At 48.9% G+C, this 10,632-nt stretch overlaps 1 protein-coding gene across 1 annotated transcript in view; it reads right to left on the bottom strand.

Annotated features, from left to right (window-relative positions):
- Window positions 1-216: 216 nt before the first annotated feature.
- Window positions 217-10,632, bottom strand: part of NRDE2 (NRDE-2, necessary for RNA interference, domain containing) — an 81,996-nt gene continuing 71,580 nt past the window's right edge. Inside the window, exons 13-14 of the mRNA XM_077466771.1 lie at window positions 9,137-9,208; window positions 217-431 (exon numbers count right to left, since the gene is read on the bottom strand). Of these exons, the coding sequence (XP_077322897.1) occupies window positions 306-431; window positions 9,137-9,208 (198 nt within the window). The 3' untranslated portion in view covers window positions 217-305. The remainder of the gene's footprint in view (window positions 432-9,136; window positions 9,209-10,632) is intronic.

Below are 10,632 nucleotides of genomic sequence, written 5' to 3'. Positions count from 1 at the left end.
CAGCCATGATCTGCTTGCAATGTATCAAGTAGCACAGATACCCAGTGAAGACATCACTGGGTTTAGAATAGGGTATACAAAACAAAAAGGTTATTTTCCCCATTAGTATGCTGGTGTGGGGGTGATATTTAATTTTATGCTTTGCTATTATGAATTGCAGATTAGGGAATAGGAGTTACAAATACACGAGATACAAACATGTCACATACCAAGCAGATTTTTTTTTTCCTTTTTATATAAACAGGACACTTTGCTCTATATAAAGATATTTTTTAAGGGATTTTTGCTGCAACACGCATAGATAATTAATCTTCTAATAGCAAGTCCAGCTCTTCCAGAGGAAGGCGAATTCTCAGCTCTTTTTCCGTCATCAGATCAACAATCTCCTGCAATTGCTCAGGGAAATACTCCACGGCATCCATGTACAGCACCTGAGGGGGAGGAGGGGGTGGGAAAGAACATATAAACACCTGAAAGAACAAGTATCAAGAAAAGCATGCTCAGAATACAAGAGAGGCATGCTCAAAATACAAGAGAGGCATGCTCAAAATACAAGAGAGGCATGCTTTAGTACCCCAGAGGGGCAAGCTCAGTGTCTTAAGCTGGCCATACACTATGTGGCACTTTGTCTGGTTTCTGCTGTAAAAATAAAATTGCGTGCAGCGCTTAGGAACTTGGTACTGCTACAAAATTGTGTGTATAAAAAAAACAGAGTATACGAGGTGAATGACCACAAAAACTAAATGAAAATAAATTGGTACAAAAACAGTGTAAAATAATATGAATGAGCTGTGTTAAAACACTCATTAAATTCCATAAGATACCATATGGATTTATAATGTCGTGAATTGAAAAGTCCATAAAAGGAGCAATGAAGAAAAGTAATGCACTAGATCGAGAGAAGAAAACGTGTTCCTCGTGACATCAATGTTGAGTGGAAAAAACAATGCGACCACCACCGGTTGTGTGAAGGCATACCGGAGTGAAGGGACTCAAGTGGGCATACGCTCAATGAGTCAAGGCTTGTGGTGTAAACACCAATCTATGAGACCTCTACACCTGTATTTCAGATCTGAGTGGAAGATGATCCCTTCGTCCAGTAGGTGGCTCAGAGTTGCAGTCCACAGATATGACCAAGACCACGCTTCACATTACTCCCTGACCACGCAGGGTCCCTCATGAATCCTACCATGGTCAGGGAGTAATGTGAAGCTTGGTCTTGGTCTTTTCTGGTTAAACTGCTTGATTAAATGAGAAGACTCAGTCCATCACGCTGGTCATATATGTGGACTGTCGCTCTGAGCCACCTACTGGACAAAGGAATCATCTTCCACTCAGATCTGAAATACAGGCGTAGAGGTCTCATGGATTGTTTGCACCACAAGCTTTGTTGACTCATTGAGCGTATGCTCATTTGAGTCCCTTCACTCCGGTAAGCCTTCACACAACCGGTGGTGGTTGAATTGTTGTTTCCACTCAACATTGACGTCACAAGGAATACGTTTTCTTCTCTTCATCTGGGTGAAATTCACTACATAGATGGTCCTGTCACCCACCCTCACCCCTTGACATATCCTTTTATTTAAAGAGGAAATAAACCCCCTTAAAAAAACACAAGAAAAAAAAAAAACCCTGCAAGAACAAGGCATAATGAGCTAGTATGCAGAGCATACTAGCTCATTATATATTACTTACCTCAGACCGAAGCCCCGGCAGCGGTCCTAGTCTCCCCCTCCGGCCACCGACATGTTGTTCCTGAGTTACTTATGGGTATCGCAGATCCGGCGCTGTCATTGGCCGGAGCCGATATGATGTCACTTCCGCGCATGCGCGCGGGAGCGGCCGGTAACGGCACCGAGAGTGCAGCAATGGCACATAGGTGCCATTGCTTCCGTTTTCCCCAGCGCGCATGTGCCGATGACATCGGCACATGCAGGAGACAGGGGATATCTCCTAAACCGTGCAGGTTTAGGAGCTATCCTGGGTAGCTACAGGTAAGTCTTAATATAGGTTTACCTGTAGCATAAGGTTATAAAATAGAGTTTACAACCACTTTAAAAACAAAGGAGTGGGAAGGAAATGTTTTGGCTCCTTCATGTACACTAGTCAAACCAACTGTGTGCTTTCTGATAGAAAAAATTATGAGTCAGATGTTTAGTATGGCACTGCCAGAACATGCTGCCCCCCCCCCCCCCCCCCACCATATGTCCATGACTACACTGTCCCACCTTTAGGCATGGTGGATGTTGCCACATTGAGCAGAGGGAATCAAGCAAACATTTGTTCACTGATCCTCCCTCTGGTGAATGAACCTGGAAGTGATGTGTATTTGCTCACTTCTGGGTTCAGAGAGGTCATGCTCCTGTTGCTGTGGCCAGAGAAGCAATTACAGTGGTTCTAAAGGCAGAATTTGTTTTACCTTACTGCGTTCTGTGCATTAAGATAAAAAAATAGGATTTTATTTGTACTCACCGTAAAATAATTTTCTCTGTAATTCACCGACTGACACAGCTCCTCTCTTAGCCATTGGGTTGTTACACCACCTTTAGGAGAGGACTAGGCATAACATGTTATGAAAAACACAGATCTTTTAGTTCCGCCCAAGGGGCGGTCCCTTAGGTAACAACCCCCCCAGCCTGCTTCCTGCAGCCTCAGTACATCAACAAGCAGTATAACGTAAAGAAAAATAGGAGGGGCGGGTGCTGTGTCAGTCGGTGAATTACAGAGAAAAGTATTTTACGGTTGTAAAAAAAAAATCTTTTTCTTATATTCACCAACTGACACAGCTCCTCTCTTCGCCATTGGAATGTCCCCAAGCAGTGCCAAACTAGGGGTGGGGAAAAACAGCATAAAAACTTCATCCACCATGGCAAGTGGGAACTAGTATGAACTTTACCCACAAAAACGACAGTGTATGGCAAAACCACCACAAAAAAACGGTGCTCCTCCACAGAGAGACACTACCTTCCAACCGCACCAAAAACTGCGGTAACCAATGCAACAGTGCATTAACATAAAGGTACTGCATTTTTACCCCCCCCAAAAAAAAAAAAACAGGAAAAAAGGAAAAAAGGAAAATTTGTATGTGCAATTTTAACTATACAGCCGCCTGCAAAACTTTGTGGCCAAAACAGGCATTAGCCAATGCACTGACATCTACCTTGTAGAATTTTGTAAAGGTGTGAACAGATGACCAGGTCGCCCCTTTACACACTTGAGCAAGACGCTTGATGTTGAGAAAGGCCCAAGAAGTTCTTATTGCCCTTGTGGAGTGGGCCGTGACTGGAAAGGGGGGCACCTGCCCCTTCAAGGCATAGGCCTGTACTGCAATCTGTCTGATCCACCTGGAAATGGTGGCCAACGAGACCGCCATGCCTTTCTTCAGACCAGCCACTGAAACAAACAAGGAGTCTGACTCCAGAAGGGAGCCATGGCAGACAAATACACCCTCAGAGCCTGAATCACACCCAGGGAATGAAGGGCCACCTCCTTAGGATGTGTCGGCTTAGGACACAGAGATGGTAACACAATGTCTTCATTGATGTGAAACTCCGAAACCACCTTCGGCAAAAAAGAAGGTTGCGGATGCAACAAAACCTTATAATTGTGGATAACCAGGTAGGGCAACTTGCAGGACAAGGCTGCCAGTTCCGAAACCCTCCTGGCCAATGTAATGGCCACTAGAAAGAACACTTTCTGGGAAAGAGTCAACAGAGGGATCTCTCTGATATTTTCAAATGGTGGTTTTTGCAGCGCCGATAACAGCAGATTCAGATCCCACGGGGGTAACGGTGGACGCACTGGAGGAACTACATGTCAGAACCCTTGAACAAAAGTGCTCACTAGCGAGTGAGATGCCAGGGGTCGCTGAAAAAAGACAGCCAAAGCCAATATTTGTCCCTTGATGGTGCTCAAAACCAACTTCTGGTCTACTCCTTGAAGAAACAGCAGGACCCTGGATATAGAAAAGGAGCGTGGATGTCATCCTTTCTCCTCACACATGGAGATGTAGGCCTTCCAGGTACGACGATATATCTTCCGGCAAGAAGATTTCCGTGCTCTCAACATAGTTGGGATCACAGAGTCCGAAAGACCCCGGTTCTGCAACACCTGGCTCTCAATAGCCATGCCGTTAAAACCAGCGATGGTAAAGCAGGATGGAGAATCGGACCTCGAGACAGAAGGTCTTCTCATAACGGCAGTCGCCAGGGACCATCTGCCACCAGATGCACTAGGTCTGCGTACCAGGGAAGCTGAGGCCAATCTGGGGCAATCAGTATTACTGGGATCCCCTTGGCTTCCACTCTGCGAAGCAGACGTGGTAACAGTTTCAGCGGAGGAAAGGCATAGATCAGCTGGTACTGATCCCATGAAGCCACCAGCGCGTCTGACATGTCTGCCCACGGATCTCTTGTCCTGGACACAAATCTCGGCACCTTCCGGTTGAGACGGGAGGCCAGAAGATCCACGTCTGGTGTGCCCCACCGCAGGCACAGTAGCCTGAAAACCTCCGGATGCAACGCCCATTCTCCTGGGTCCAGCATCTGGCGACTTAGACAGTCCGCCTGCCAGTTCTCCACTCCCGAGATGCAAATGGCCGACAAGGCCGGTACATGCCGCTCTGCCCACTAAGGTATGTGAGCGACCTCCCGCGCAGTGGCCGAGCTTCTTGTTCCTCCTTGGCGATTGACGTATGCCACAGCCGTGCGTTGTCTGACTGGCTCCTGATCGGACGCCCTTGCAGTTTTATCGACCATGTGGAGAGACATAGCCAGATCGCTCTCAGTTCGAGCAGATTGATCTGCAACTTGAATTCCTCCGCCGACCAGAGGCCCTGGGTCGACTGAACTCCCATTACTCCACCCCAGCCTGATAGGCTGGTGTCCGTTGTGATTACTGTCCATTTCAGAGGTAGGAACGACTTCCCGGACAAAAGTGCCGGGGGCCTCAGCCACCAGATCAGGGAATCCCTGACTAACTGGATCACCTGAATCTGCCGATCCAGGGACAACGGAGATTTGTCCCATTTTGTCAAAATCTCCTTCTGCAGGACTCTGGTGTGGAACTGGGCATACGGTACTGCCTCGAAGGAGGCCACCATGAGTACCAGGACTCGCATGCAGAAGCGTAGCGATGACCACTTGCGGTTCATCAGCAGTTTCACTGCGGCGCTAAGAGTCTGCAGCTTGTCTGAAGGGAGAAACACTCTCGCTTCCCTGGAGTCCAGCAGTAAGCCTAGGCACTCCAAATGCTGAGTCGGTAGGGTTCACAGAGTTCTTTAGGTTCAACAGCCACCCAAATTCTTGCAGGGTCTGCATGGTGATCGCCACATCCTCCTCCAACTCTGAGGCAAAAGATGCTCTCAGGAGGAGATCGTCTAGGTATTCCAAGATCGCGATCCCGGATTGCCGTTGCAACACCAAAACTGGAGCCAATACCTTGGTAAAGACTCGGGGGGCTGATACCAAACCAAAAGGGAGAGCCACAAACTGGTAGTGGGCTTCCCCGACTGCAAATCGCAGAAACTTCTGATGCCGAAGGCATATGGGTATGTGCAGGTACGCATCCTAGATGTCTAAGGACGAAAGGGAGTCCCCTTGATGGAGTGCAGTGACTACTGAGCGAACCGATTCCATTCTGAACCTCTGTACTTTCACAAAGTAATTGAGGGCTTTTAGATCCAAGATTGGACATACCCCTTCCTTCTTGGGGACTATAAACAGATTTGAGTAGAACCCCTGGAAACGTTCCGAGTCCGGAACAGGTACTATCACCCCACGACTCAGCAGGTCCCTTACCACCCCCAAAAGGGCCTCCTGGCGAGCCAGGAGTACGAGTATGCTGGAGGGGAAGAATTTGTTTTGCGGCCAAGAAATAAACTATCTTGTAGCCTGAGGAAATCAGATCGCAGACCCATTGGTCGGACAGCTGAGAGGTCCACTGGGCTGCAAACTCCCAAAGGTGACCCCCCCACCCGAGTTAAGGGTGGGGGCAAACCTTCATGCGGTAGCACTTTTGCTCGCAGGCGGTTCCTTCAGTGGTCGTCTTGTTGGGCTGGGGACTCTTCCAGGCAGACGAAAAAGCAGTTTGTGAGCGGAAAAAGAGGGCGCTTGCCTATTGCGTGGCTCCTTAGCCTTCCTGGCCTGTGGGAGTAGAGCACTCTTACCACCTGTGGCATTTTTTATAATGTCATCCAAAGAGGCTCCAAAGAGCCGGTCGCCAAGGAAGGGAAGATCCGTCAGGGCTTTTTTGGATGCCTGGTCAGCAGACCAGCATTTTAACCAAATCAGGCGCCTTCGCACCACTGCTGACACTGAAGCCCTGGATAACAGAGGGAGAGTATCCAGGGCTCCGTCACAAACAAACTTAAGGCCTTGCACTAGTTGGTCTGCTAGTTCCACGCAGGAGTAGCCTGTTCTCCCAATTCGCAATGTAACATTTTTCCCCACTCAGTTAGTGCCTGAGACACAAGTGCAGATGCCAGTACTGGTCGCATGTTTGACCCCACAACCGTAAACAAGGCACGAGCCACTGCCTCAGCTTTCCTGTCCGTGGGGTCCTTAAATGTAAGAGTCCCTTCTACCGGGATCGTGGTTACCTTGTTTAACCTGAATACTGGGGGTCCACAACCGGAGGAGCCGACCATTTCTTTAGAAAGATCTCCTCAAAAGGGTAGCGCACCGCCATGTATTTGGAGACTGAAAAGGTCCGTTGCGGTCGACCCCATTTTTGTACATGAACTGATCAAAATAAGTCAGATACGGGAACACCTTAAGTGAACGGGCTGGCTTACGGGACCCAAAAGGGACCGCTACATCAGCAGAGGGATCTGCTGGCTCCTAAATCTTCAGGGTATCATGCACAGCTGTGATAAGTTCTCCAACAAGCTCTTTGTCGCGTACGGACCCGGACGGGGACTCATACTCACTGTCCAAATGGTCCTGGTCAGCGTCATCTGAAACGACAGAAAAGGGGTCACCAGCCTCAGTAGAGCTCTCCCCAGAGGACGGGGGGGGGGGGGGGGCAAGGGCTGCTTTTAGCACCTTTGCGCCCACGCACCGCCTCCATCTTGGCAACAAATGAATTGAGGACCGCGGACAAAGCGTCCAGAGGGACTGCACTGTCTGCAGGTGAACCGGTTGCAATTGCCTGGATTTCGGGGGAAGAAACACCAGTTTCTGAAGCCATGCTGACCCGACCCTGTCTGCCACCTGATGGGGACTTAGGACAGTGATGGCCCCACCCTCCTAACTGCTGCTGGCCGAGGGTCTCTTTCCCGCAGGGCTCACCGACCTGACTGGTTCTGTGCTGTCCAGCTAGTAGTACCTGTGTCTCTTGTCGGCTCCCAGGTTCAGAGGAGATCACATTGCGTCATCTAGGGCTGCTGCTTATGGCGCTGAAACCGATCTACAACGTGTTCAGGCTCCAAAAGAGTGGCCGCCGGGCGTAAAGTACAAAGGACAAACACAGAAAATGTCTGCCGGGCTAGACGGAGAACATGCTGCTCCTTGAGACTGAACAAAAACGTGCTCAGGCTTCAAGAAAATGGGCGCCGAGCATCCAGTATAAAGGACAAAAACACACTGAAAATGTCCGCCAAGCTACAGGAGATCATGCTGCTCCTTGCCCTCACCTAAGATGGACGCTGAACACTGAATACCTTGAGGGACAGTGACAGAAAATGGCGGTGAACAGCGATGCAGCGATCACAGACAAAGCCTCCCAGAGGCCCCCAGGGAGAGAACACAACACGTCAGACCACAGCCAGCCAGCGCAGCCCCTCCCCAGGCGAGAGCCCCCCCCGGAGAGCCCCTACATATGACACACACACCGCTCAGTAGCCACATGCAGCATCCCCCACAGGGAGGGAGGAGGGAAGATAGGGACAGGGAGAGAAGAGAGGGAGGTGAGGGACCCCCGAATCTACCTCCAAGGGAATGCCCAGCTGCTCAGCCCCACCGAGGCAGGGAGAGCTGTACTTACCAGTCCTGCAGAGTTGGGAGACATTCCATCACAAACCCACTCTCCGATCAGTACGGGGTGGCTGCTGGCCATGGCACATTGTGACGCAGACATCAGTAGCCCAGTCATATGTGTGCCCCGGAGCATTAAAGCTCACCGACCACCTATGGAGCTGAGGTACCTCGTGGCCGACCCAGCGCGTAGCTCTGGTCTGCACACGCTCGCTGGCCAGGCTGGGGAGACTACAAGGATAAGTGTATCCAGCTGGCTGTTGATAGCAGATCACAGGATCTTTAATCTTGTGCAAAAAGCAAAAAATTCAGCAGAAAAAAACACGGACCGATGGGCCCACAGGGTTCCTAGGTCCTTCTTCACTAGGCAAAAAAAAAAAAAAACTGAGGCTGCAGGAAGCAGGCCTGGGGGTTGTTACCTAAGGGACCGCCCTTAGGCGGAACTAAAAGTTCTGTGTGTTTTCATAACATGTTATGCCTAGTCTTCTCCTATAGGTGGCGTAACAACCCATTGGCTAAGAGAGGAGCTGTGTCAGTTGGTGAATATAAGGGAAAAATCTTCTGCATGCAGCTTCCCCTCCAGCCCACCCTTATACTTACCCTAGCCCAATCTTGATCCAGCGAATGTGCACGAGATCAACTTCTCTCTCCCTTCTCATTGGCTCTCGCTGTTGTCAATCACAGCCTGTGAGAAGAAAGTAAGAGGGTGGGGCCGAGATGCTCCCTGTGGGTCATGGGACACAGGGCAGGGCTCAGGAGCGAGCATGCATGAGTGCCCCCATAGCAAGAGGCTTGCTATGGGGCACTCACTGGTTAGGGGGCTGGAGCACCAGCAGGAGACCCAAGAAGAGGAGGATCAGGGCTGCTCTGTGCAAAACCATTACACAGAGCAGGTAAGCATGACGTGTGCAATTTTAAATTTGGGCATTTACAATAACTTTAACCCAGTACCCATGTCTGGCACCTTTTGGAAGGTGACCCGGGACTTTAGACGTTTGTGCAACATACAACTCTTTTCATTTGCTCAGCAAAAACTGACCCTTGCTGAGCTTCTGAAGTCCCCAGAGTGCACCAAAAACTGCTGGTATGTGTTAGCAGCACCACTGATGTTTGATATAGTGGGTGAATGAAGGGAAGGCAGATGGTCTTACACAGTTTCTTACCTTAGCCCATGGGCATCTCTGTATTGCTTTGTAGAAGAGACCTCGGCCCCTGTCACCATGTCCCAGAGAAACCTGCAAACACAAAAAACAACAGTCTAAGTCAGACCCAAAATGGTGAAATAATAAAAAAGGTGCAGATGATGCCTGTTCAGGAGAAACGCGTCGGGGAGGGCTTGTTGATGCCACTGTGTTGCCATATTTTAATTGCATGCTTGTATTTGCCTGTAACATGTGAGTTGATGCCTCGTTGATGCCACTGCATTGCCAGATTTTAATTCCATGCTTGTATTTGCCTGTAATATGTACCCATTTATGCTTTTAATGTTAACAAAAGTTTTAAACGGTATTTCACTATGAGGCTGTATTTTCTTTTTGGCCTATAACATATGTGGAAGAATCTCTGTCCTCAGTCACCCCAAAAGGTGGATAGCCATTTCATCTATTTTTGTGATTGGGAGCAGCTGTGTCTCAGGAGAGCTCCGATCATCCTGCAGCTACTGAGCGTCTGATGCTGCCACTACTACTTGCCACCTGTGTGGGAACATCCGCTCATCCTCCCAATCTACTCTGATGCCAGTCAAGCAACACTCCTGCACCTCCAGGTCAGTGAAATAAAGTCCCGTGTCACTTTGGCCTCACAGCTCTGCCATCTTGCCTTCCTCCCACTCACACTGCACAGGCACCAGCACCACTCCTAAAGCCATATCTGTCTTCCATAGAAGCTCAGAGCCTCTGCCTGCAGCTCCCTCCTCTGACTCTAATCACACAGAAGTGATCTTGCAAGCCATACCCGCCTGTCATGGAGAAAGGGTCAGTGCTGTGCGCTGATAATGGCTCTATGGTGTACAGAGATTTACCATGTAAGTGACTTTGGTTCTATAATCTGATGCTGGACAGGTTGGTTTAGTCTGAGCAGTGCTGGGTGTCACTGCTGACCCTAGAAGATGGGGATTACTGGGGGCTCAGAGTGAGGTGCGCAGGTGAGAGGGGAGGGTGCACTGCGCCTGCCGGGGAGTGTGGGGACTCCTAGAGTGGCCATTACTGTAGAGGGGCCATTACTGTAACCTTTAAGGGCACCGGGCGCTTGAATGCCAGCAGCAGGGGTTTTTTTTTTTAACCGCTTCAGCCCCGGAAGGTTTTACCCCCTTCCTGACCACAGCAATTTTTACAATTTGGCACTGCGTCATTTTAACTGCTATTTGCACGGTCATGCAATGCTGTACCCAAACAAAATCTGTGTCCTATTATCCCACAAATAGATCTTTCTTTTGATGGTATTTGATTGCCTCTGCAATTTTTATTTTTTGCGATATAAACAGAAAAAGACCAAAAATTTTGAAAAAAAAAAATTATATTTTCTATTTTTTGTTATAAAAAGAATCCAATAAACTAAAATTTTAGTCATACACTTAGGCCAAAATGTATACAGCAACATGTCTTTGGTAAAAAATAAAAATAAAAATCAATAAGCGTATATTTATTGGTTTGCACAAAAG

The sequence above is a fragment of the Lithobates pipiens genome, unplaced genomic scaffold (genome assembly GCF_037356315.1).
Source record: "Lithobates pipiens isolate NorthernLeopardFrog02 unplaced genomic scaffold, aLitPip1_a1.2 Scaffold_37, whole genome shotgun sequence".
Taxonomy (NCBI): domain Eukaryota; kingdom Metazoa; phylum Chordata; class Amphibia; order Anura; family Ranidae; genus Lithobates; species Lithobates pipiens.
The sequence above is the reverse complement of the archived record's forward strand: the minus strand, read 5'-3'. Positions and strand labels throughout refer to the sequence as shown.